Source organism: Neomonachus schauinslandi, chromosome 11 (assembly GCF_002201575.2).
Source record: "Neomonachus schauinslandi chromosome 11, ASM220157v2, whole genome shotgun sequence".
Lineage (NCBI taxonomy): Eukaryota > Metazoa > Chordata > Mammalia > Carnivora > Phocidae > Neomonachus > Neomonachus schauinslandi.
The window spans coordinates 9679769-9706716 of record NC_058413.1 but is presented as its reverse complement, the minus strand read 5'-3'; the positions used below and the strand labels follow the sequence as shown (position 1 = coordinate 9706716).

Here is a 26948-nt window from a genome sequence, read left to right as displayed (position 1 = left end):
AGACCCGGCCGGGCCAGGCCGGGAGGGCGCCCGCGTCAGGTGCAGAGCCCGGGAGCGCGGGCCGAGCGCGTACGCGCCCAGCAACCGCCCCCTCTCCCCGCCCCCGCCCGCCCGGCTCCTCTGGGATCTCCTCCGGCGCCCGGGGCTGGAGCGCAAGGGGCGGGGGGGGCGGGGGGGACGGGCGGGGGCGGGGGAGGTCGGACACGTAGCTGCCTCGCGGCTGGGCTCGACTCAGCGCCGGCGCGCGGGCGGGGGAGCCGGGGACCACCGCTCCAGCCCGCTGGCCTTCGAAAGATCCTCCTGGGCCAATGGCAGGCGGGGCGACGCGCCCGGATTGGTGCAGGCGCTCTGCTGATCACTGTGGAAACCAGGGCGGCGGGGAACGCGGGAGGATGCGGAGCCGCGGGCGGGGGGAGCCGAAGGGGCGGGCGGAAGAGGCGTCCGGGTCCTGAACGACCCCGGAGTTTTTCCTGGAGGCAGAAGTCCACTGCGGGCTGGCGGGCGGAGGGCGGGGCGGAGCAAAGGCACCGCTTGGGGCACTGGGTAGCCGGGGACAGTCAGAGGGAAGGCAGGGGTGACTCCGGAGCGCGGGCAAGGAGGCTGGGGGAAGGGCGCGGCGGGAGGAGGAGTAGGAGAAGACAAAAGCCGAAAGGGAGGAGGGCCCGGGCCGCACACTCGAGCTGCGGGCGTGGAGGCCACAGTGCACGGGGCATCCCGGTCGGCAGGCAGCATGGGGAAAGGGGGGAACCAGGGCGAGGGGGCCACCGAGCGCGAGGCGCCCATGGCCACCTTCAGCTGGGAGGAGATTCAGAAGCACAACCTGCGCACGGACAAGTGGCTCGTCATCGACCGCAAGGTCTACAACATCACCAAATGGTCCAGCCGGCACCCAGGGGGCCAGCGGGTCATCGGGCACTACGCGGGGGAGGATGCTACGGTAAGGGTGTGGGGGCTCTCCTGCCGCCTTTCTCTTCTGCAGGCGGGAGTCAGGAGCCAGGGATCCCAGGGCTCCAAACCAGACCTTCAGCGCTGAATGGAGCGTCCAGGAGGCAAGGAAAGTGTGCCTACTGCCCTCGTTCTCCGCCCCAAATCCTCATCCTTTAGGACAGCGGGGCCACCTGGCTATGGGGGTCGGATTTTGGAGCCCGGGAGGCAGCAGCGCGGTGGAGATCCAAGCGGTGGGGAACCGGGTCTACCGAGCGCGCTAAGGACACACGCCTCTCCCGTCCTTCCGCCGGGTTCACAAGGAGCCAGGTACTCCCCAAAGGGGGCCCTCGGGCCCTAGGAGTTTGGCATCCCCAGCTCGGAAGATGGCCGCTTCTGGGCGCCGAGGATCGGAGCGGGAGAGGAGCCAGGTGTGGGATTCAGCGCACGTCCCTCACTCTCCAGCCAGAGTAGGGGGTGAGGAAGGAAAAGGCCTGTTCCCGCCGGGCTTGCTCCTGCTCTGAGAAGGTCCGCAATGGCTGCCACGGAGAGACCGCCCCGGGAGCTCCTGTTCTCAGGCTTGCAAGGACTACCAGGACCCATCCCCTAAAGGGTCGGTTCTTGGGCACTGGGGTCGGGAATTGGAAGGAGAGTTTGCAAAGCCCAGGTCGAGAGGGGCTTGGAGCACTGTGGATTTAGCAGCCCTACGCTGGTTCGGCAACAGGTCCAGCTGGGCCAGGGTTACTCTCAGACTTCTCAACTACTCAATGGTCCTCTGTCTCTAAATCCTGCCAGGAATGCCCTTCCCTCATCTGCACTCCCAAAGGTATTGGGAGCCCAAGGTATTGGGCCCAGAGCCAGAGCGGCCCATCTTACCCACACCAGAGGTGTGGCTGTCCCTTTGGCACCTCCTGATCCCCGAGTCTGCAATCCTTGCATTTCTTTAGAGTGCTGCTGGAGCCCAGAGGAACTCCAGTGGGAGAGAGGGAACCCAAGAGAGTCAAGGAGGGAAGAAAGGGGCCTCTCGGCGGCGGCGAGTCAGAGGCTACTTGGGAAGGGTGAATAGGGGAGAGGCCACAGGAGAGATAGCTAGATCGGGAGAGATACCGAGATCGTGGCACCTGGACACCTAGCATGCTGACCAGTTGGGGGCTTTTGCTGTCCTAGCTGTCTGGGCCCCTGTCAGTCCGTGGAACTTTTGATCTCCCTACCTTTTCCAAGTCTCCTTGGGATAGGCCTACCCAGGCAGTTATAATCTAGGCTGTGAATGGCTTATGGCTTTGGGGAGCAGGGTCCGGGCATATATGTGCGCTCAAGAAGATGGTCAACAAGAGATGGTGCCTACAGCTTTTGGGCCCGTCCGGTTTTACCTGCTTGTCAACACTGCTTCAGCCCTGGGGGCTGTGCCGCTAATCATAACTTAGTGGGCATAAGGTTTTCAGACCATCTGTGTTATGTCACGTGGCCCTTCCCGCCCCTGTTTGCGGGAGCTGGGTAAGGGCAATTCTCAAATAAAAGACCTGCCTCCTGGTCGAGGTCTTCCCACCATTAACTATATTCTCTTATGTGGAAAAATATATACTGTGCGGCGAAGCGCTTCGTAAGCTGTGAGTAAGCACTAGAAACCTTGCTTCTTGTCACTGGTCAGGCAAGTGAGAGAAGAAGGTGAGGATTATGTAAAGTAAGCAACAAGGAATTAGGTGAAAAAAATGTTGAAATCTACGCCAGCTTTATGTGTTGTGTTAACGCATTGTGAAATCCTTATCCTCAAAGCTTACCGCCTTCTAAGATGAGGCTTTTAGGGCCTGGCATGTTCTAAGTGGGGATATAGTGGTGTAACGTGGAGTGGGCAACTGGGTTCTCCTCTCTTCGTTGCCTGGGACCAGGGTGGGGAAAGGCCATGGGCAGCACGGGGTGTATAGGAAGAGGATTCCGGGAGGTAGGAATAGGCTAGGAATCAAGAGACCCTTGGTCTTGGGCTGTTGAGCGGTGGCTTTGCCCCTCAGAGCACAGACTTCTTCCTTAGAGCTTGGGACAGACAGAGTATTAGGGACATGCAAGTTTGGGGAGGGACGGGTCAGCAGATAAGATTTCGGATCCCCTGGAGCACTCAACGCACTGTTTTGAGCCGATCGTGGTGCAGTAACATCCTCCGAAGAGGCCGAAAGTCCAAGAAGCCATTCTTGGGACAATTCAGGGCCTCTATAAGGGATTTTCCTGTTTCTGAAGAAAGGGCCTCAGAAGCCAAGATCACCTCTTCCCCAAAGGGTGACCTAGCCCAGGGCAGTTGTCATTTGGTGCTTCAGGAGAAGGAAGAATTTGGCCTTGCCTGTAAGAATACAGGTGCTTAATTTTTGCGACTCACAGAGCACATTCATGCATGTTAGTGCAGCTGGCCCTCGGATCAGACCTGTAGGTATCTCTCATTGCTCTTAGGTTTAAAAACCTTGCTCAAGTTTGAAAACCTTGCTCCAGTGGTGGCACTCAGCCCCTAAACTCAAGATCTGTCATTACGGAGTCCTCCAGGCCCACCTCTCTCCGTCTCTCCCTTCCTATTCCACCTCCCCTGCCCTCTGGCACTCCTTTGCTCTCCACCTTGCTGTGGGAAAAGGAACCCCCCGAGTCCCAAGGATGTCTGCTCTTCAAGGCAGAGGCCCACCACCCACCACTGCAGAACTTTCCCCACTTGGGGCTTTTAATCTTCAGCTGCAATTCATCACACATTTATTCGGTGTCTCCTCGGCTCTGAGCTGGGCCCCGGGCATTAAGATGAACAATTCAGACAATGACCACATCTGTGCTCTGAGTTTGTTTCTCTCCCTTCCTCTCAAGCTGGGACTTGACGCTGGACCGTCTCCTTCTAGGCACCAGCTCCCCACCTCCTGCCTTGTCTCCAGCTTTTCCTGCCCCATCTGCATCAGTCGCCTCTTAGAACCCAGGGAAGGCGAGAAGTGGTCAGGGTTCTTTCCACCGGTGAACCTGCTCCTATGTTGTTCTTATGAAAAGGCAACGGATTGAAAATGGCACGATCTCTGACCTCCTTTAGACAGGGCAGGAGGGTGGTGGTATTCGGAGTCAGAGGACCTAAGCTTGCATCCCTGCTTTAGGAATTCCTAAGCGAGGCATTTCCTGTGAACTTTGCTTTCACACGTCTGTGAAATGGGAGGTTGTTGCCTTCCAATGGGCTGTGCATAACTTCACTCTTTCACCCTCAGGATGCCCTACAGGTGTGAGGGATCCTTACTGGGTGTCCCTTAGCCTCCTGTGCACGTATGTGCATGTCCCCAGCACCCAGAGTAGGCAGTTAAGTAGACCACCAACAGAGTGTGAAGAAATGTTGAGTGTCCCCATTTTCACCAGAGGAAAAGGTGTTGACAGCGCATGAAATCGCTCCTCTGTTTTTGCCCAGAAGGCAGCTGTACCTCCTGAGCTGGATCTGGGCAGGGCAGGCTGGCCCCCGCCGACCGCAGCCTCAGGCAAGCACCCAGCGAAGCATCCTCCCATTGCTTACCCTTTGTGAGAATCCTCTCAGGCCCCGTGGGTTTCCTCTGCTGTCACTTGCGCCTACCTTGTGTGTAGACGTGCCCTTCCCACCCCGGGGCCTTGCGTGTGCCAGACATCAGCTGAGATGCTCTCACTGAGGGCGCTCTGGTCACAGAGCTCGGCCCACAGCCTCTTCCTTTCCCTGGGATGCGCCACGGTCCAGGGGCTCCACCGTGGGAAGGGCGTCAGTGACTCTGTCTCTAGCTGAGAACCCAGGGTACTTCCTCAGCTTCTCCCTCTTTAACCCCTTGTCCTGCGGAGTCCCGGTCCCCAGGGCTGCTACCTGCGACATGGAATGCCCTGAGTTTGCTCCTCCCATGTTTCCTGGGTCCAGGCTCAGCGCCCAGGTGTATGAGGCTGGCCTGGAGACTAGCTCTGCTCTGCAGAGAAGGTGGGTGCAGCCGGAAACAAATCATGGCCCCCAACCCTCGTGTGGTAGGAGCCACCAGCTCTACCCTGAGTGGAGTTGGGCCAGGGAAGGTGTCTTCATGCAGAAGTTGGCTGGCGTTGGCGCTGGGGGGTGGCGGAAGCAGAAGTGCGCGGCATACGGTGTCTTCCATTTTGGAATCTCTGGCCCTTCCTCCCGCAGCCTGCCCTCCCCACCCTGCAGCCCACACACCTGCCCGCCTGAGGACAGGTCCGGTCTGCTCTCAAGCTGTTGCTGCTCTTTTCTCTTCACCCTTGTCTCAGGCCCTCCTGGAAAGCCGTTGGCTTCTCTTCCTGACAAGTGAGGACAGATTCTGGTTCCAGTTCTTGTTCCCAAAGTCAACGTTTGGATTGGCCCCCTCTTGCCTTGCCTGGTGACGTCCCTAGCACCAGCCAGACCCTTCTATAACCCAACAGTTACTGGGAACCTTCTGTAGGAGTGTGAGGTCCCTCCGTGACACTTTGAAGGGGAAGACACAAAAAGTGCTCAACTCTCAGCGGGGAGGAAGCGTGTTTTGATTGAGGCGTGTGTATGAGCTTTGGAAAACTCTAGAAGTAGGCACACCTGCAATGTGACTGCAGGCTCCAGCTTCACCTCCCTCAGTCTCTTTTCTTGTCTCTAAAATAGGACCTGCCTTAGAGTTTGGTAAAGGTTAGCGCTTACGTACACCTAAGTGTAGCTCAGTGGCTAGCCCACATGTCTCAACATGTGGCAACTCTGCAACCACCAGACTGGGGCGGGAGAGGGTGAAGAGTTCTGGTGTCTTAGAAGCATGAGCCAGTTGCACAAAACAGCGCGAGAAGGGTCTGAACATGATCGCAGAGTGGGAAAGTTTCCTGGGGTTCGAGGCGGCAGAGCTGTGGGATCCTGGGCCCTCACATTCACTTGTGAGCCCCTCTTAAGCGTGGTCATAAGCCTTGGGGTTGCAGTGAACAAGACGGCTGTGGCCCTTCCCTTGTGGAGCTCACCATAGTCTCGCGGGGGGAGAATGACATATATGGAAGTAATACAGCTTGTGAATTTGTAACTGTTATGAGGAAGGCAAAACAGGGCAATATCCAAGAGAGAGTGTGGGGCTGGGGGCTGGTTGGGAAAAGCAGGCCACGGGGCACCATGGGAGCAGGGCTCCCAGGCAGAAGGAAGCGCCATGCGAAGGCCCTGGCATTAGCATGAGTTTGGTGGGTTCACAGGTGGTCTTCACCTGGTCTGCTCAGAAAGCCGTCAGATCTACCAGGGACGGCCAGACAATCTAACGGCACTTGGCTTCCTCGACGGGCAGGAGGGATGTGGTGCAGCAGTCCCTGAGTCAGGTGAACCTGGGTTTGATCCTGGCTCTGCGCTTGGAGCAGAGGATGTCCCCTTCTTGTGCTCCGGTGTCTTCATCTATACGACAGGGCGCTCAGCCTTCGGGGAGGGAGCGTAAACAAGGCTCCTGGCTCCCTCCCTGTCACTTGCGGGGGTGAGAGGCCACCTGAGAGCCCTCTGGAAATGGCCAAGGAATGGCCTGGGTCAGGACGGGAGTCTGTCTGTCTGTCTGCTCCACCAAGTTCCCCAGCCCAGGTGGGGGCTTGAGGGCATGACCTGGACCTGGGGGTGGGGTGGGGTAGGGCAGCGGGTGCTGGCTGAGAAATGAGCCACCTCGTCCCTGAGTTCTTCACCACCTGCTCCTAAGAATGGGGATATGGTCTAACATCATCACAAAACCTTCTTTGCGATTAAGAAAATGAATAGTAAGTCCTTCCTATGACCAGATATGTGGTCCATATTCAAATTTTCTCATTCAACCCCAAAAATGTCCTGTGGAACGGCTGGGTCTTTATTTATTTTCCCCCTCCAAATAGGAGCCTTTCAAATCAAGCATTGCCTTTTTTATAATCTTTTTTGTTTTATCTTTTTCAGTTTTTTAAGAGCTAAACACCCCCTCCCAACACACACACACACACACACACACTTCCCACCCCCAACTACGTTGATGTTTCTCATGGTTTCTAGTGGTGTCATTTGACTTCGTCCTCTGCTCTGCAATGTGTGAAAGTTTGGCTTACTGCTGGGTAAATGTTTGCCACTGAGTCATCATATCGTAGCCCATGATGCCAGCTCATCCCTAATGGAAATGCCATGTTGGTTATGAGATGATTTATGTAATAATTTACATAACGCACATAGAAAAGAATCTAGAGAGAAACAAGCTAAAATATTAGCAACGGTGGTCGCTCTCTGGGTGGTATTTATTTTCCTCTTTATTCTTCTGTACATTCTCTAAATTTGCCCAAATCGAGCACATTATAACTTTGTAATTGGAATTATAATAATAATTTTTTTCAAGATTATTTATTTATTTATTTGACAGAGAGAGAGTACAAACATGGGGAGCAGCAGGCAGAGGGAAAAGGAGAAGCAGACTCCCCACAGAGCAGGGAGCCCGATGTGGGGCTCAATCCCAGAACCCCGAGATCATGACCTGAGCCAAAGGCAGATGCCCAACCAACTGAGCCACCCAGGCCCCCCTACAATAATAATATTATTATATAATATTTAAAATAAATATTTTTTAAAGATTTTATTTATTCGAGAGAGAGAGCAAGCATGAGCAGGGGGGAGGGGCAGAGGGAGAAGCAGACTCCCCGCCCAGCAGGGAGCCCCGACATGGGGTTCGATCTCAGGACCCTGGGATCATGACCTGAACTGAAGGCGGATGCTTTACCGACTGAGCCACTCAGGCGCCCCTATTTTTAAAATTTTAAAAGCAGTAATATAGCAGTGTTAGAGAAAGTTTGAGAAGTAATAAAATAAAGCAAGGCATAATGCCGCTATTTTAACACATTACTGTTTAGGGCTTTATCTTTTTCGTAATTATTTTCATGCTTTTTCTAATTATGAAAAAGCTTTTTTCAGACATGTTTTTTACCTAGTTTTGTATTTGGTTTTGGCTTGACATGATCTCCCAAGCACATTTTCTGCTGTAGTGGGCTCCAGCCCTGTGCTTTTCGCTGTAAACCATGTGCATGGGGTGGCAGGTCGTGTGGTTTCCTGGGTGCCCTGCCCTGCCCAGTCCGTGCATCTCCCTGCAGGGGTACATTTTTCTGACTTGCCCGGAGGCATCCTGAATGTCTGCACACACCCTTGGTGAGCTGAGGGTGGAGATTCAGGGGTAGCGCCGGTTTGGCCGGGCACCGGGATCCGCCGAGATGAGGCAGGAGAGAGCATTTGGGGCCAGGTCCCGGGAGGCCTCGATCGGTGTCCCAAGTGGGGACATGGAGAGCGGCTGCTGGTGAGCCCTGCCCTCCCTGGGTTGAGGTCTCCCACTTACCACCTGCTTCCCTGCTCCCTAGGATGCCTTCCTCGCCTTCCACCGTGACCTTGATTTCGTGCGCAAGTTCATGAAGCCTCTGCTGATTGGAGAGCTGGCTCCAGAGGAGCCCAGCCAGGACCATGGCAAGAACGTGAGTGTGCCCAGACCAAGGAAGGAGGGGAGGGTTTGCAGGGAGAGGGGGTGCCCGCCTAAAGACAGAGTACCAGGTGTGGGCCAAGGGACCTTTATGCCAGTGCAGGGGAGCCACCGCCCAATGCCTGGGGTTAGGCAGGACTCTGAGATTCTGCAGTGAGCCTCTTCCTCTTGCTGCCAGCCTAGACTGGCCCCTTACCTTGGAGTGATTCTTTCCCAGCCTCTTCATGTCCGTGGTGTCAATAGAGTTAGGCTGGGCCCAGGGTCTTCTCTTCTGGTCCAGTTCTCCCACCGTTTTCTCTTTCTCCTTCCCTGGGAAATCCAGCCCATTCCATGTGCCCCTCCCCCTGGCTCTCCCAGTCTCTGCCCCTCCCTTTCTCCCCAGGGCTGAAGGGGGAAATTGTCTTCACCCCTCCCTGGAGCTGACCTGGGTTTCCATCCTGCTTCCTTCACCCATGGCTCCATCCTCCGCCCTCCCCAGCCCCCCTGTAGGCAGGCAGCTTCTCTCCTCTCTTCGGTGTCCTGTGGGCTTCCTCCTTCCTGACCCTGCCTTCTTTGGCCCCTACCTGGTTTCCCCACTTTTCCTACTTAAACGGGTGTTCACCACTCTTCAAGATCCTTTGCCACTTATCACCCGGGCTCCCAAACCTGGCTTCCTCCACCCACATGGCACCCTGTCTACCCTTTCAAAGCGCCCTCTTCCCCCCACCTGCCTGACCCCTGCCTCCCAGCTGCTTTCTTTCTCCCAGCCGTGCTCATGTCCCCGGGGCTGCCCCCGACTCCACCTTGGCCTCCCCAGCCCCACATCCCCAAGGCCCACCCAGTGGTCCCGCCTCCCTGAGCTCTCTAGGGGCAGGGATGTTGTCTGGCAGTCTTGTGTCCCCCAACATAACCCCCTCGACAGAGTGCCCAGAGCAAGTGGGGGGCAGGGTTGGGTAGTGGAAAAGTGAGAGCTCTGTGTGTGTGTGTGTGTGTGTGTGTGTGTGTGGTATACATAGCACAAATTTTACCATTTTAGCCAGTTTTAGATGCATAGTTCAGTGGCTTGGGAACACATTCACATTGTTATGCAACCTTTACCACCATCCACTTCCAGAACTTATTCATCACCCCAAATTATAACTGTCCCCATTAAACATTAACTCCCCATTAAACATCCCCCCTCTCTGCAGCCCCGGTAAACACTACTCCACTTCCTGTCTGTGATTTGCCTGCTCTGGGTAGCTCGGGTACATGGGATCATACAGTATTTGTCCTATGGTGTCTGGCTTAATTTCACGGAGCACGGGGTCTGCAAGGTTCATCCCTGCGGTAGCGGGAGTCGGACTCTCCTTCCTCTTCGAGACTGAATGGTATTTCATTGTGCGGATAGACCACATTCTCTTTAGCCATGCATCCATTGATGGCCAGTTGGGTTGTTTCTGCCTCGTGCCTTGGGAGTAATGCCACTGTGAACGAAAAAACACCGGCTTTTGAGTCGAATCCTTTCTCTGCCACCTACCTGGCTGGGGCCAAATGTGCAGTCCTCAGGGCTATGGAGGCCCAGGCAGGTGTGGCGGGCATGATGCGCGGTGGCCGGGCTCCCTCGGGTCACGGGCCTGTGGAGTGGCCCCTCTTGCCACCGCTTCTCCTGGCAAGAAGACGTTGGTCCCCTCCGGTGCAGCTAGGTGGCCGACACTTGCCCTGTGCCCTTGCTCAACAGCCCCAGATCACCGAGGACTTCCGGGCCCTGAGGAAGGCCGCCGAGGACATGAACCTGTTCAAGAGTAACCACCTGTTCTTCCTCCTTCTCCTGGCCCACATCATCGTCATGGAGAGCATTGCCTGGTTCATCATATTTTACTTCGGCAATGGCTGGATTCCAACCATCATCACGGCCTTTGTCCTTGCTACCTCTCAGGTGAGCTGGGGCGCCCTCACCGGACGCCTAAAGCCCCCACCCTAACCCCCCCCACCCCAACCCCCCCCACCCCCTTAGCTCGCAGAGGCCGGGGACGCTTGAAAGCTGGCTCTGTGAAAGCATCTCTTTCCCCAGGCCCAAGCTGGATGGCTGCAACACGATTATGGCCACCTGTCTGTCTTCAAGAAGTCCGCATGGAACCACGTTGTCCACAAGTTCATCATTGGCCACTTAAAGGTAAATACCGGCAGCCCTGGGCATCTGCCCATCAATTAGCGGCTGGCTCGGCCCTGGCTTACTTTGCCTGGGGCCAAGTCTCCTCTCGGGTCAGTGTCTGTGGCCGCAGGGTAACACCGCGGGTGCACCGGGGAGCCAGGCCTCCCTGCTGGGTTTCTCGAATCCTCCCCTCCTCTGACCTTCCCAGGCCTGTCTCCGTATCAAATCAACCAGCAAAAGCAGCCTGCTGGTTATGAGGACAGGCACGCGCTACCTTTGTACATTGACTCAGTTGATGATATTGATGATATTGCTTACTAGTTATCTAAAAACTTTTCTAATATGTCCCTCTTAGTCTGAAAGAGAGATATTGTCACGGAAGTGACAATAAGGGACATGAAAGAGCACAGTGATCAGCTGAACCACAGGACCAGAGTTGTATTTAAGGCTTGTGGGGAAATAGTTCCTGTCTCTCCCTCCTGCCGCTGAGGAGGTCGCCCCGCAAAGCGTTACAGCGAGGCAAGTTCATCAGAAGACAGGCTGGACTTGCCAGCGACCTTGGACTCGTCCGATTGGCTTATCTCCTTGGTTTTGGAAACCAGTCCTTGCTGGCTCGTTCTGAAACAGATCATCCCCCACTCGGCCCTTTCCCAGAAGCACCCAGCTGCTTCCTAAGAAAGTCTGGGTCCTAAAGAATCCCACCTCGCCTCACTCTGGCTTGGGAAGAGCTACCTGTCTGGGTTAAGCATATCCCCCCGCGACCCAGACCGCGGAGAGCCCATGGCTTTCAGGCCCCGGATCTGGTTGGGGGTGAACCAGCGCTGAACTAGGAACCAGTTCCCTCGCAGCTTGCCTGGCCCTGAGCCTGAGGCGGCCTGAGAACCTGGTTTCTGTCCAGAAATTCAGGGCTGAAGGGAGCGGGTGTGCATAGTAGAGCGCTTTGTTTCATTTCATACTCTTGTCTGCTGGATAAAACCCTCCTCAGTATTGGAAAGTAACATCTCACTCCCAACCCACGTTATCCCCACCCGCTTAACAAAGATGGGCTGTGTCCTGTATCCAGATTCTGGGTGGGAGCCGGGAGGACCTTTCCTGCCTCACGTCCCTCAGTTTTTGCAGGGCCTTGGAGCGCAGCTCTCGTGTCAGATGGAGGACGAGGCCAGGACAGAGGACTGGCCTCCATGGAGAACGTGGATTAATGACATCAGAACTCTGGGATAGGGGGAAGACGGGGTACTTGGGCCCGGAGGTTAGAGGTCAGAGACGGGGGCTGCACTCATGGCTGGCCAGTTCTCTGCTTTGCTGTGTCCTTCTTGCCATGTGTAGGCCGGGGGGGCACAGTTATGCAGCTCACCCCAGGGTGCCCCAGAGCCTGGGGCCTCACAGCTTGGCTGAAACCAGTCTGGCACCCCATAGTCACATGGCTGCAGACGAGTCTTGTAGATCCATCCGCTCTCTTGGTTTCCCTTTGCTGGGAAAAAAGGGGGCTGGCTGCAGGGAGGTCCCCAGGTGCCCTGCCACCTCGAGCGTCCTATAGCACAAGCTGGTGTGGAGCAGAGAACGGGGTGCCAGGCACCTCGAGGGGCTGGGACCTGCTTCCTACCAGCAGCCTGAGCAGCTGCGGGATTCCAGAGTGGGCTCTCCCCATCCCGACTTGCGGGCTATTCCGGCGGACAGGTCTTTCAGAGGATGGTCTTGTACAAAGAGTTCTGAGTCATCACACCTCTGTTAAAAACCCTTTAAGTGTTCGGCATTGCACTTAGGATAAAATGCACACGGCAAGGCCAGCACCCTCCAGACTCCGCATCTGGAGACGGAGACCAGGAGACCGCCAACTTTTCCACTACATCATCTCGGGCCACCAGGGCCAGGACTAGGGCGAGGCAAGTGAGGTACTTGCCTCGGGCACAAAATTTAAGGGGACACTAAAGGACTCAGTAATCAAGATGAAGAACATTTTAACATAGGTTTTAAAAAACAAAATTAATGCCAAGGAAAATCTACAGTGAACAAAATAGCAACATTTTAAATAAAGATCAGGACTGTGCTGGGCCATATTGGAACCTGAGGCAAAAGGAAAAAATCTGTGACCCTATATACGTGTTTGTATGTATTCTTTTTTTAATGGTTAGTTGGTCTTTTTCCTCAGAACATTAAAGTAGTTGAGAAATATTTAAGAGTTGGGAAGCTGGACATATTAAAGGTCCCAACATTAAGGGAAAGTATATTATTTGTACCAAAACAGAATTTATTATTATTTTACTTTGGTTTAAGTTAGTTAAAAATTATTTAAGGGGCGCCTGGATGGCTTAGTCGGTTAAGCGTCTGACTCTTGGTTTCAGCTCAGGTCATGATCTCAGGATCAGGAGATTGAGTCCCATGTTGGGCTCCGTGCTGGGTGGGGAGTCTGCTTGAGAGTCTCTCTCTCCCTTTCCCCCTGCCCCTCCCGCCCTAAAAAAAAATTTTTTTTTTTTTAATTTTTGAATTAAGATTGTCACTTGGTGGAGAAAAGTCCTCCAACCTGGCAATTCTCTCATTTGAAAATGAGACAAACTAAAAAGTCGATTCGGAAACTGTTGTTGATGCCTTTGTGACCATTCAAGCCAGGAGTACACATTTTTCGATTTCCCTCAGGCTCTGATAGGGTTTAGCCCAGGACTTTTGGCTGCGATCCTGGGTTTTCGGCTCAACCAAGGGGACCTTGCCCAACCTCTTCCCTCTGTCAGGAAGGCACCCCTCACTCTCACTCTGCCTGGACCCCTCCCCTCCCCCAGTTTTGCTTGTCTTTCCCCGCCCCATCTCAGTGTGCTGGGGTGCCCTACTCTCCCTTGCCAGGCCAAGGGCTTGCCTCTGGATCGCCGCTTCATCCGCAGGGCTGCTCCTCATCCCAGGGCAGGCAGGGCTTCTGGGTGGGAAGACTAAGTAGGGCTCTGCCTAGTGAAGAATGGAAATGGAAGAGAACTCCCTTCGCTGACTCGTCGCCAGGGCGTTCACAGCTCATCTCTCTTTCCTTCCTTCATTTATTCCACAAACATCCCTGGGTCGGTGTATTCTAAACATCTGCCCACTCTTAACATGACTTGCTCCTCAATGTCTTTGTGCTGGGGACTTTCCATGTGACCTTTCCCAGGAGTGGGGTTCCTTCCGGCTGGAAAGGTGAACGTGTCATCTGAGTCTTCAGTCCTCTGAGCCCTCACTCACTGACATTTTTTTTTCCCGCTTTGATGGGTTTTGAGACCCACGTGCTTACAGGCAAAGGCCAAACCTGTGCCCACCCAGGCCTCTCCGTGTCCAGAGACCTTGTTTGTGCCAAAAGGATCTTCCAAGTAAAATATTTGTTTTAGCAGTTCGTCCTTCTTGTGGATGGCCAGACCCTGGGCCCAAGGGTTGATTGATCCAGCAGTAGTTCACCAGTAAAGAGTGAGGAGTCGGAAGGGTCCCATTTCCTTCTATGGGCCACAGGGCAACTGTGGGGAGAGGCATGCCTCCAAACTGTGTCGAGAGCTTGAGTTGGTGAGACAGAGCTTTGTGACTTTGAAATAAATACTTAGGCAATGCTTCCTGTCTCCTAGAATCGTGGTTTTATATTTTCATGTTAGAACCTGGGAGCTCTTCCCTGTTCCTGTTAGCGATGGCTTATTAAGCCTTCCTTTGGCCTTCCGGGTGGGACCTCACTGAGTCCTCACCGCTCAGGGCAGCAACTGATCGGGCTGTTGGGCTGTCTCTTGCCAACTGCTTATAGAATATTCACAGATTTATGCAACCATCATCACAATCGACTTGGGGACATCTTCATCATCCCCAAAAGAAACCTCACACCTCTTAGCTGCTGCCTCCCAAGCCCCTCATCCCTCCCACGCGTCCCCAACCCTAACCCTGGGCAACCACTAACCTTTCTATCTCTAGATTCTCTAGTCTGGACATTTCCTATAAATGGAATCACGTATGTGGTCCTTTGTGTCTGGCTTCGTTCACTCAGCAGGATGTTTTCAAGTTTCGTCCACGTTGTAGCAGGTGCTTCCCACCTTTCCATGGCATGGCCACACAGTTTCCACCTGTTGGTCATTTTGAGTAATGGGAATGTTGCTGTACGATTTTGCGTGGCCATGTTTTCATTTCTCTTGGGTACACACCTAGGAGTAGGATCCTGGGCCATGTAAGTAGAGACCCCCTCTTACCGTTCCTGAAACAGAAGTGTTTCTACTTGTATAACACGGCACTCGGGGGACGTGCGGAGGCTGAGGGGTGTGGGGGCTCACACCTGGTGCTGGCAGAGGGCAGAGGCCGCCCCACACCAGCCCAGGTGCTCGCCATGCACCCTGGCACCAGCTGGCCTCGCCGCCGTTGCTGTGGGGGATGGGGAAACATGGAGGGACGGCCTGGCTTGGCTCCATTCACAAGTCCTGGCCTCAGGGCTGGCCGGCACTCTGGACTCAGTACTGGCAGGGCTGTTTTCGGAGGCTCGGGGGCTCGAGGCCCCGGGTGTGATGGCGAAGTTGGTTCTGAGTCTCGGTGCTGCTCACCCCATTTCCCCCCCCCAGGGTGCCTCCGCCAACTGGTGGAACCATCGCCACTTCCAACATCACGCCAAGCCCAACATCTTCGGCAAGGATCCCGATGTGAACATGCTGCACGTGCTCGTCCTGGGCGAATCGCAGCCCGTTGAGGTATGATGAAGGGTCAGTGTTGATGTGGGAAGTGTTTGACCTGAGCTGAAACCAGAGAAGGAGTCCTGGAGGTTGGATAGCCGTCCAAACACATCTGCCCCTGATGTTTACTTGGAAACCCTTCCTGGACGCCCTGAATTATTCAAGCTGGAATTTCGATGGAATGGCCTCATGTATGAATAATGAACCAGCTCCTTATCAGCGTTAGAGGCCTCTCTCCCTCCCATGGATTGGGGAAGAACATTTCTAGGCTTGTTTCTTCCTGGGGGCCAGGGAACTCTGGTCCCAGTTCAGCAGGCAGGCACAGGTCCGGGGCTCGAGCGTGGTCCCCAAACACCAGCTCAAGGAAACCTTATTGGGAGAGTCACAGTCCTCGATGCTGAGAGGGACCTCAGCGTAGTCTGGTCCAGCCTGCTTCACCAGATGTGACAAAGGGAGGCTCCGGGGAAGGAGGGGATGTGTTCAGGATCCTATAATTTAGTGGCTAGTCTAGGATGAGGCCCTGGATCTGAGAGTGAGGTCATTTCCTTCTGCTCTAGCACACTGCCTTATTTTTCTATTAGTTCAATTTTTAGTAGAAATACAGCATTTACCTGTGACAAGCAGTTAAATATGACTAGAAATACACAAAATCACAAAGTGAATCTCCTATTACCTCCATCATCCCCCTTTGCCCCAAAGATCTTACCCCTGAGGATAGCCACTGATGAAAACATGGTACATAAATCCTTCCAGATTTCTTGTATGTGCATATTCATATGCACATTCATTTTGTATTTATTTATTTATTTATTTATTAAAGTTTTTTTTTTTTGAGAGAGAGAGAGAATGAGAGAGAGCAAGCACATGAGAGGGGGAGGGTCAGAGGGAGAAGCAGACTCCCTGCCGAGCAGGAAGCCCGATGCGGGACTCGATCCAGGGACTCCAGGATCATGACCTGAGCCGAAGGCAGTCGCTTAACCAACTGAGCCACCCAGGCGCCCTATTTATTTATTTTTAAAGATTTTATTTATTTATTTGAGAGAGAGAGGGAGAATGAGCAGGGGGGGGGGCCGAGTGAGAGGGAGAAGCAGACCCCCGGCTGAGCAGGGAGCCCAACGCGGGGCTCCATCCCAGGACCCTGAGATCACGACCTGGCCGAAGGCAGACGCTTAACCGACTGAGCCACCCAGGTACCCCAGCACATATTCATTTTAAAAACTAAAATTAAAACTTAGACATTCTGTCCTGCAACTTGCCGCCTTACCAAACACAGACCTCTTTCTGGTAGTCCAAGTGATTTGGCCTTTGCCTGGGTCTGTCTGGTGCTCCATTGTATTTCTGTAGCATCATGTAACCCATGCTGTTTTGTAAGATAGGAAACTTGTTGCTACTTCTCAATTTCTTTTTAATAAAATCACCCCCAATGCCTTTAAAGAATGCCCTCATTTAAGCGCTTTTTTTTTTTTTTTTAGAAAGTAGAGCCCCTATGGGACAGCCTCGATGTTAGGGTTTAATTTACAAAGAAATCTACCTATGCTTTGCCTTTTGGAAGTACGGTGATGAGGTAAGCCCAAGTTTAGAAGATCCTGTTGCTTTTGTACAGCTCGTAAGCATCCCAGTGCCGGGCACAGAGGAGGGGCTCAGTAAGCATCTTTCAAGCGAGGCCCATTGAGGAAGGAGAAGGGTCCCGGATTCCCACCAGTGGTGTATTCCCAACAATGTTGGCATCCGAGACTTGGAACAAGGAGAGGAGAGAGCGTGTCCCTCCAATTCTAGTTTGTACCCTGTCTTTCCCATCTCAGTTCCACCCAAGAGAATATCTGAGCAGAAACACGGGTTTTCTGCAACATGGTCAATAGCAGAGGAAATTAGCCAACATTCAGTACTTGGGAAGCCAGGCAGGGATTATATTCCCTTCCAAAGTACGTGCTGCTTGCCTCTTTCTTCTAGGAAGCAGTTTGCTAGCTTTGATTAGAGGTGTCCAGATAATGCAGCTGATTCACTTGGGGCCTTCTGCTGAGTGAAATCAAAGGCTTCCCTTTCTGCATGAGGCTTCCTGTTGGAGAGCTGGTGGCTGTCCTGCCAGTTGTTCTCTGCGTCCCTAACACCAGAAATCTAGTCTCACCAGCTCCGCTCTGTGCCTTGGCCAGCGAAGCCTCTTCCAACACTTCCTCTCCCTAGACACCTCTTCAGTGCCGGCTTTGGGGCCGGGGCCGGGTGGGAGGTTTCGGAGATCTGGTTACCCCATTGCTAGTAGCATTTGAAAGACCACCCTGTGGAAATCCTCAACTCTTAACACACGTGTAGGGGGAAAGGCCAGATATTCGCTGGGCTCCTGGTCGAGCTGTGCCCCGGTGTCCACGAGAGCATGCTGCCGCCCTGAGAGGGACCCTGGCAGCAGTGGGTCCGATGGCCTTGTCTCCTGCCAGCCCCACATACCACACACCACACCAGGGCCACCCACCTGGCCCCATGTGGCCAGGCCTTGGGGGTGTTGAGCCAGCCTCTGGCCTCCAGAGCAAGGAGGCCAGGCCTCTTATCTCCAGGCTCAGGTAAACAAATCAGCTCCAAAGAGCTAGGCAGAAATTAGGTAGAGGGATCTCAGCAGCGAAATCCCTTTCCTCGTGAGTTCTCTGCCTTTTGGTCTTATTTATGACTTCTGGGAGGATTTTGTTTGTTTTATGTAGAAAGAGGTATTCACTTTTTTCCCCCCTCCTGCAGATTCCTTTAATTTCTTTCATGCTTAGAAAGTTCTTTTTTTTTTTTTTAAGATTTTATTTTTAAGTAGTCTCTACACCCAACGTGGGGCTCCAACTCAAAACCCCGAGATCGAGAGTCACATGCTCTACCAAGTGAGCCAGCCAAGCGCCCCAAGAAAGTTCTCCACTCGTACTATTTTCAGTGTTTTGTGGCTTCGCGTTTGAATTATTTAACTTTGGCCACATGTGCTGAGTAGGCTGGTGTCCGTCCTTCTCATTTGTCTGGAGTCAGCCAGGTTCCCCAGCACCCCCATCAGGATGCATGGCCCCATCTGTGCGGGAAAGTGTCCCCCCCTGAGCCCCGCGCCCGGGCTGGGTGGTCAGCCTCACGGGGGCGTCGTCTGCGAGACTTGGGCGGCCCTCCATCCGCCCCTGGCCCTTCATCACTGGCCGGCAGCCCTCTTAGCACAAGTCACCGTCTTCACATTCTGTCTTTCCATCTTGCAGTAAGGCCTGTTTCTCCAGTTCCTCAAGCTCTTTTGTTTCCCTCTTAGAAAAGTTTTATACTTTTCTTTATACGTCTCGTGGGTGTTTCTTTTCCAGTTCAATCCTGGATCTTTCCTACTTTGGCTATTGGGATCGGTGTTTCTCCAATGTTCCGGGAAGCTGTTGCTACTTGGTGGGTAACTTAGGTCCATCTGGCATCTGCTCAGGCCTCTCTGCGATCCTAGTTGGTCTTTCAGTTGGTTCTTTTTTGAGTTTCCTGGGTAGACAGTTATATCCTTGAAAATAATAAAAGGTACTCTTTCTCATAGCTCCACACTCTTACTTCTGGAGCTTCCAGAACAGCATTAAATAGAGGTGAAGTCAGCGGCAGGCTTCGCCCCTCCCTTTATCTGTCTGCCACATCCCAGAGGGCGACAGGGAGGCCATTATCCCTGTGGTACTGAGGCGGGCTTTCGGAAGCCAGGAGTGTTTGCGCCTCCTCACCGGAGATCCTGCCTTTCCACCTATCTGGGACGCTCTCCCTGCCCCACCGCCTGTCTGCAGCAGCCAACCCTCCAGGCTTCTTTGTGAACCAGCCAAGGGACCAGTCCTCCCTTGGAACAACCAGGGCCCTCCTGTCAGGGCCCATGGACCGGGGCCTTGCCATTCTACGCATGCCCGGCCTGGCTATGTAGCTCATTTCTCTCTGGGAGTTTGCAGGTTCCCAGAGGCGGGGACTGGGCTTTGCGACAGCTCCCCTCCCCCAACCCTGAAGGGACAAGGAAGGCCCTTGTCATTCCTCAGACATTTTGTTCCAAAGCTGAAAAGTCCCCTGCACATGCCCCTGGCATGCACTCAGCCTGCAATCCAAGCCTGGTCCGGGGTTTGTGGAGAGGGTGAGCACAGGAGGGCCAGCCCAGCCTGGGCAAAGGGGCAGGGACCTCCGGGAAACCAGGCCACCAGGGTTGGCAGGGCCCCCCCTCCCTCCGCCCTGATTTGCATCCCCTGTGAGCCACCGCTTGGGAATGCGTCAAAGGGAGCCCTTGGTCTGCTACCATTTTCATCTCTCGACCACAACAAGCCGCCTTGCCCGAGTGAAAGCACCCTCTGTCTTCCCCGAGCCTCACCTATGACAGCCACCCGAGCTTTCTCCCCGTGTGTGATGAGGACTCTTCCGGAGGGGAGGACGTGTGGGGAGGAGGGCAGACTCTCACCGAGTCCGCGCACCCAGCACCGTGCCAGGCCCGGCACGCAGGACGTCACTTCACCTTTGCTTAACCATGAGGCAGGGGCTCTCATCACGCCCATTTCAGGATGGAAGGGCTAAGGCCGAGAGACGTGAAGTAACTTGCTTGAGGTTCTAACGGGAAAAGGCAGTGCCACCACCCAAACCCAGGCTGTCTTGCTCCCAGCTGGGGCTTCTGGGTCCCGCAGGAACCTGCCCAGGGCCACTACCTGCTGGACCCCAGGGAACTGGCTTGTTGGGTCCCTCCAGCTTTCTGATGAATTGAGATGCCAGGAGCCCTCCCCCCAGCTCGGTACGTTCTAAAGCCCTCTTCCAGCCCTCCCTGCGCCCATGACTTACGGGGCTAGACGCTGGCAGAGAGCCAAGCCAGCAAGGTAGCCGCGCATCGTCAGAGCGAGCGTGTGCTCTCTGGTTTTCCGAGGAAAGTGGGTGCTGTGGGCCAGCCATACCCCGACAGGTGGCCTTGCAGTTAGTTGCCCCGCCTGAGGTCACCGAGCTGGGAACAGACGTGCAGTGACCGTTCGGTGTGTCACCACACACAGCTGTGCGTGTTGCTGGGACCGCAGCTCCCCGTTCTGTTCCCGAAGGACTGTGACGCCCACCTCATCGGCCGGTCCCTCAGCAGCCCCGGGAAGTGCCCATCGGACCCCCACTGGATGAGGCGGGGACCCACAGCTCATGGCGGGGCAGAGGAGGGTGTGTGTGGAGCAATTTGCTCAAATGCTGAATTGTGTCTGAATCCTGAGGGCCTGCCTCCCTGAGCCTGGGAACCCCCAGGGCCTGACAGAGAGGCCGGGGACCCGGCAGCTGCTGCAGGCCAGTCTGCAGCATTGAAGGGGCCCACGTGGGGGCCAGGAGTGCCCACGGGCCAGGGGCAGCTGGGGGGGGCATCAGCGTGTGGGACCTGTCGCTCCCCAGAGGTCACCATAAAGCAATGGGAACAGCATGCTTACTACAAATGAATCCCCTGGTGCCCTTTCCCCCACCCCAGCAGCTTAGCCGCCCCTGGGTCCTTCTATGGGAACTCTCTGGTCCGCCCACCTGTCTGGGCTGCCCTTAGTGTTCACTTGCCAGGAGTCTAATTAGCCTGAGAGGGTCCATGGGGCCTGGGGCCACCTCCTGGGATGACCCATGGGCAGAGCTGTGGCAGGGAGGGCTCCTGTTCAGGGCCGAGAAGCCTGCACACAGAGGCTGGGCCTGTGGGTCTGTTTCCTGGCTTCTGGGAGGAGGTTAGAGCAGGATCCAGGGGCCATATGCTCCCTGGAACCCCGACAGGCCACTGAGTGGGTGCCCCTCTACTGCCTCCTCTGAGAAATCTCCCAAGGCTGCCTTTGAAGCCTCCTTGGCTAGGACCTCTCCAAGGCCAGCCTCAGCCCCGGCCTTAGTGACCGTCCTGTGCCAATGGCCACACTTTCCGGGGATGAGTGAGACCCCTGCCAAGGCACAAGAGGCCACACGGGACAAAGGGGTCGGTTCTGGTGGTGCTTCGGCCAGATGGGCCGTGACCACAGCCATTGGTGCCGAGACGCCGGTCCTGGGGGCAAGCTGGGCTTCTTTCCCATCCAGGGCTCCAACTTACAGGCGTCGTGGGCCCTCCCTGCGACTTTGGTGGTCGTTACCCTCTCCGCTCCCACCCGCAGACAGCGGCGTTGGCTTAGCCAACATCCGGGATCTCTCCGTCCGTAACGTGTCTCCATCTCCTGAGTACAATAAATAGGAATGAGCACCTGCAAAGGGCTGGACCCGGGGAAGGGCGAGTGAGGGGCAGTGTCCCAGGGGCCAGCCCCCCAGCGTTTATGCCTGTGTTCTCATTGGCTCCTCTTAACAACCAGTGATTTGGGTGCCAAATGGGGTGGGGGTGCGGGGGCTAAAAGATCTGTACCGGTGATCCTGGCAGATCTTGGCACCGAAAGCAAGAGCGGGGGTCACTCTCTGAGCAACATCTTATGGTCTCAGTCCCCAAGGAGCAAGGTGGGCTGGTCTGCAGAGAGCTGGACCCTAGCACTGAAGGGCTCCAGGGACCCGTGGGGCAGTGACTTCCCTACAGGCTCGTGCTCAGCATGGCCTGAGCGGCTGGGTGCAGTGAGGATGCCCAGGCCCCAGCGCGGCCTTCCTCGCTGTGACTGTCTGGGCATCAGGGTACCCTGGGTGGGTCCCCGGCCTACCGGCACCCTCAACTAAAAACTATCTGCCTGGGAGAAGTGATTAGCTTTGGAAAGTTGCAGGGGGCTCTGGGAAGGTAGATGCTCCCAGCCCGGTGACTGTTAACAATTCCCCAGGCCCTAATCTGTGTTCTCCCGGCTCCTGCGGGCTCTGGGGAGCTCCCCAGCGTGCCCGGGGAGCTTTTCTCACTCTCAAAGGGGTGGAGACTGGCCAAGGAGCTCCCTCGGCGGGACCCCGTATGAGTTGTTCAGTTGTGCATTCACTCCACAAACATTTATTTGGTGCCTGCCATGTGGGCTCTGAGTCAGCTTTCTTGGGTTCAGATCCCAGCTGGGCCCATTTCTCATGTGGCCTTGAGCAGTGATTTGACCCTGAGCCTCAGCTTCAGAAGCCCCAGCCTCGTGGGCTGGCGGAGGAGGGCGTGAGCTGAGGCCTGGATGGGACAAAGCTGGGGCCGAGGAAATGGTGGCCAGTGTCGGCCAGAGCAGCTAGGAGCCAGAGGGCCCGAGGGGCCCAGCCTTGGGGGCCCAGGGTGTGGACTGACAGGACAGGAACCGTGACTGCAGAGCGGGCGGGGGGGCCTGGGCGGGTGCTCACCCTCTCTTCTCTCTCCTCAGTACGGCAAGAAGAAGCTCAAATACCTGCCTTACAACCACCAGCACAAGTACTTCCTCCTGAGTGAGTGTTGGGGGCTGCCCTCCAACCACACCCCAGAATGGCCATCTGTCCTCCCCCCCCAACCACCTGCCACCTCTTTAGACCCAGGAATCGCCCCTGAGCCTGTTTGAGCAGGAAGGGCCATCCATCCCGAGTAAACTGCTCCTGGCGCATGGTGCAGACAGGACCCAGAGGCCCAGGGTCCCACACTCGGGGGCCCCTGGGTAGGGAAAGGGGGCGGCAGGGGGGAGGGGGACGTGTGCTCCCAGCCCCTCCTCAGGCACAGGTCGCTGCCTCTGCCTGGGAGCTGCGGAGCTGGGCCCCCAGTTCAGTGCTCGCCGGGCTCCCCCTGACTGACCAGCCCGGTGCGCTGGGACGGGATGCCTCTAAGTACCCCTGCTCTCCCCGCAGTCGGGCCGCCAATGCTCATCCCCATGTACTTCCAGTACCAGATCATCACGACCATGATCTCACGCCGAGACTGGGTGGTGAGTCAAGGGGTACAGGTGGGCCCCGGGGGCCTGCACGTTGCCCCCGGTCCCTGCCCCCGGGGTGGGGGGGTGGGTGGCCTGATCACTCTCAGGAAGGGACCTGCTCTGGGGCTGCCAGGATCTCTGCCACATCCCTACACATTCCCCTGTACCCACACCCCGCGGGGTCAGTGGGGGGCCACGGCCTTTGCAGAGCTCCCTCAGAAAGCTCCTGCAGGCAACGTGATGGGAGCCAAATTGGGCCCACCTGTCCGCCACCCCGGCCGTTGCCTCCCGCGTCCCCGCATCCCCTGAGACCCCGTGGCCGGGGCACACCGCGCTCCCCGTGGTAAAGGGAGAGCAGCCGGGCAGTGGCTGAGCTGAGAGGTGGATTCGTTTGCTCAGCCTGCACAACAAGGCTGCTCTGTTCCGCAGAGGTGCGGCATCAGAGTTCTGGAGGCCAGAAGTCCAAGACGAGGTGTTGTCCGCGTAGGTCCTTCTGTGGGCAGTTAGGCAGGACCTGGTCCGGGCCAGTGTCCCTGGCTGCTGGGCGGCTGGGTCTTCTGCCTGGGTCTCGGGATCGTTGTCCCTGCATTCATCTGTGTCTGCGTCCAGAGTTCCCTTTCTTAAGAACGCCGGTTGCAGTGAGCTAGAGCCTACCCTATTGACCCCATCGGCCATGACCCTATCTCCAAATAAAGTCATGCGAGGCCCTGGGATGAGGGCTTCAACATGTGCATTTTAGGGGACAAGATCCAGCCTGTAACACCAGGCTTGGCGGAAGCTCCAGATTCTGTGTCCAGAGAGAGAGAGTGCGTGTGGTGCACGCCCCTGTCGTTGGCTTTATGTGCATGTGCAGGCGGGATTCGGCATAAAAGGTGATCAGAATGACCTGGATGGAGTAGTCACCAACAGGCAGAGTCTGCAGCAAAGTGGGGTTCGTGGGGACAGGGACAGTGCCCCCTGCCCTGGAGACCAAGTGGAGGGTCACTTAGGATCACGGGTTTGTTTGTTTGTTTTCTTAGTCCAGTTTTATAAATGAAAATATTGGGACTCTGAGGGTTTGGGGACTTGCCCAGGGTGACACCAAGGGGTGGGTCAGGCCCTTAGAACCTAGGCCGTGTCCTGTACTGTCCCCCCACTTCAGCTACCAATCTCTCAAGTAACAGTCCCTCATATTTCTATAGCGTTTGCAGGGCTTCAAAGTACTTCGCCTTGTCCTCTCTCACTGAAACTGTGGGCGAAGGGGCCACGCCTATTGATTCTGCTGATGTTCAGGACTGGGACTCAGGAGCCCCGGGTGGGGGGTGTGGAGGTGAGCGAGGCAGGGGGGCTCTGGAAGTCTCTGCCAGTCCTGTGTTGGTAGAAACTGTACCACCCACTTCTAGGGCACGATGTTTTCCCAGAAGTGAGCCTTTCATCCGTACTTACTATGTCCCAGCACGGCCACCCTCATTATGTCATTTGACCCTGGCTTATGAGTGAAGGGACACGGGCATGATGGGAATTTGAGCCCAGATCTCTCGCCTTTGGTAACTACTGTTTCCACTGGGCTCCCTGGGGCCTGGAAGGAGTCACTCAAGCTGAAGAGGAGTTTGAGCCCTGCTGTGTGGGGTTTCGTGGTGCTGCTGGGCGTATTTTAATGAACTTTTATGGCAGATGACTCCTGCCTAAATATATACTTTTCTTTTTACTGTGCTTGTTCCCCAAGGGACAAAGCGCTCAATAAGGACAACAGGAAAGGAAATAAGACTGTGCCTGGATGGGATCAGATGGCAGACCCAGGGAAATCTGATAGGGCCCCTAGGTCTTTCGGGGCCCCCCGCTCGGTGGTGGGGAGTCTGGGCAGCCCTGCCCTTGACCCTACTGGGGAGTAGGGCTCCAGCTGGGTGGGAGGGATAGGCCTCCAGCCTTAGGCTCCTTCTTTGAAGCAGCTGACTGCAGTCAGTGCTCGGTGCTGAGGATTCAGGGAAGATAAGATCCGGTGTCCCCCACCCCCAGGGGTCCGTGACTGCGTGGGGCAGAGGTGGGTCCTGCGCTGCGCTTTTCTGATTTACGGTAACAGCGAGCTTAGGTGCCAAGTGCAGCCCTGGCTTGGGGCTGTGGTCCTCAACAGGAGCAATTCTCTTGGGCCAGTTGGCAATATCTGGAGACCTTTTTGATTGTCACAACGCAGGGGAGATTGGGTGCTCCTGGCATCAGGCATCTGGTGGGCATCCAGCCGGGGATGCTGCCGAGCATCATGTCGGGTACGGCACAGTCCCCCACAGTGAGGGCTTATCCAGGCCCAGATGCCAGTCATGTGGAGGAGAGGGCTTGATGCACTCGGAGAGCCTCAAGGAGGGAGGTTTTTGCCCCCCTGGCAGTGTTGGTGGTGACCGTATCCTGGAGATGCTTCTCAGCCGCCCTCCCTGGAGGTTCTGCGTCCGACACCACAAACCGCTCTCTCCTGAAATTCTCCCTGTCAGCTTCCAAGTCCCACCTCTGCTGGTTCTCCTCCACCTCTCTATTACCCCCGCACATGCTTTACACCCTATCCCTGAGACCAGTGGTTCCGGGGTCATGGGTCGCTCTGCACAAAAAGAAATAAGATTGGCCCCATGGATATACATGTATTTTCTACTGTACTACGTACACACACGAAAGAAATGAAGGCGAATGTGATGAAGTGTAGGAGCAGAACTTGTAATGCTTGCTTCTCCCACCCCCTTAAAGACCCCTCGCTGGATCCCAGGTCATGCCCGGGGCCCACTGCTGCCCGTCCAGACTCTCCCTTCCCGCAGACCTCCCAGCTGCTCCCCTCAGCTCGCCTCCTCAGCTGACGACACCCATGCGGGGACCAGCCTGGATTCCTCACGACTAAGCAGTCCCCAGACGCAACTGCCCAGGCCTCCTAGATCATTCTGGAATCTGTATCTCCTCCTTGGGGCTGTGGGCCTTGCCCTGGGTCTCCCATCATTTCGTGTCCATCTCCCGATGGAGGCCTTTCCTAAATTCGAGCGTCAGGTCAGGACCAGCCCCATGCTCCCCTTGCTTCTGTCACCTTCTAAACGGTATTGAAGGGATATCTTTATAAGCCTGTCCTTCCAGGCGCAGTGCTCCCGAAGGCCCTCCTTTGGCTCCCAGCACCCAACTCCGCCCGCGAATAGAGAGGAGGCATTCACGGAGTTTGAGGAGCTTAACTGCACGCAGACTTGAGGATGAGTTTGCCAAGCAGACGAGGGTGGGCAGGAGGCCCAGATGGAAGTGACCCTGCAGTGTGACAGAGCCTGGCCTGGCCGGGTGCACGTGGGTCGGGAGACTGGCTGCACGAGGCCAGGTTGGCGGGCTGGCGTGCGGAGGGCCCATGCGCCCTACCCAGGGGCTGGATCTCATCCTTTATCCCCTAGTGGGGAAGGAGGCGAGTGGGGGCTTTGAGGATGGCCCCCACATGGCCACCCATGTGGGGAAGATCTCCATGGCGACAGAGCGCAAAGGGACTGGGTTAGAGTCATTCAGAGCTTTTCCTTGTGGGCTACACTCACTGTTGCAATACATGGCCAACCCATGGCCAACTTCAGTGGGAGGTCTCCCCCCAGCCTGCAGATGGGGGCACAGAGGCCCAGCTGAATACATCACCACACAGAGCCAGCGGGGAGCCGGGACTCACACGGGCAGCCCAACCCAGTGCCTGTTCTCGGATCACTACCCTGCCAAGGCTCTGGAGAGGAAAAGTGTTGGGGGGGGCGGGGGGGAGGAAACCGTGCAAAGGCCCCGAGGCAGGAATAACCTGGGTCAGGGTGGCCCAAGAGAGGGTTCGTCCTGATCCCACTGAGCTCTGTGGGAAAGGCAGCTTCTTCTATTGGGGCTAAGAAGGTGGCTCTGGTTGCCATGGTACCCAAGGGAAAGCAGGAGACCAATGGGAGGCTCCCGCTATGGCCCAGTGGAGGCACGCAGCTTCGGGTCGAAGAGAGGTGGTGGGGAGAGAAGGACACCCGCCACAGAGCACCTGGCTGGGAGGTTTGCCATGGAGGGTGAGGCAGTCAGGGCAGCCGAGGGAAGTGCTTGTCCAGGTGAGGGAAGACCTGCAAGCTCAGGATCCCATGGCCACCCCAGCGAGGGGCCGGAAGGGAGAGGGGACAGG

The 26948-nt window shown here is 55.9% G+C and overlaps 1 protein-coding gene across 2 annotated transcripts in view; it reads left to right on the top strand.

Moving 5' to 3' along the window:
- Positions 1-208: 208 nt before the first annotated feature.
- Positions 209-26948, top strand: part of FADS2 (fatty acid desaturase 2) — a 30590-nt gene continuing 3850 nt past the window's right edge. The window contains exons 1-7 of one of the 2 annotated variants that reach the window (XM_021685470.2): positions 209-937; positions 8227-8337; positions 10042-10239; positions 10375-10476; positions 14997-15122; positions 22316-22376; positions 22767-22843. In XM_021685470.2, coding sequence (XP_021541145.1) covers positions 731-937; positions 8227-8337; positions 10042-10239; positions 10375-10476; positions 14997-15122; positions 22316-22376; positions 22767-22843 — 882 coding nt within the window. In that variant the 5' untranslated portion in view covers positions 209-730. The remainder of the gene's footprint in view (positions 938-8226; positions 8338-10041; positions 10240-10374; positions 10477-14996; positions 15123-22315; positions 22377-22766; positions 22844-26948) is intronic. The other variant, XM_021685471.2, reaches the window with a different exon arrangement.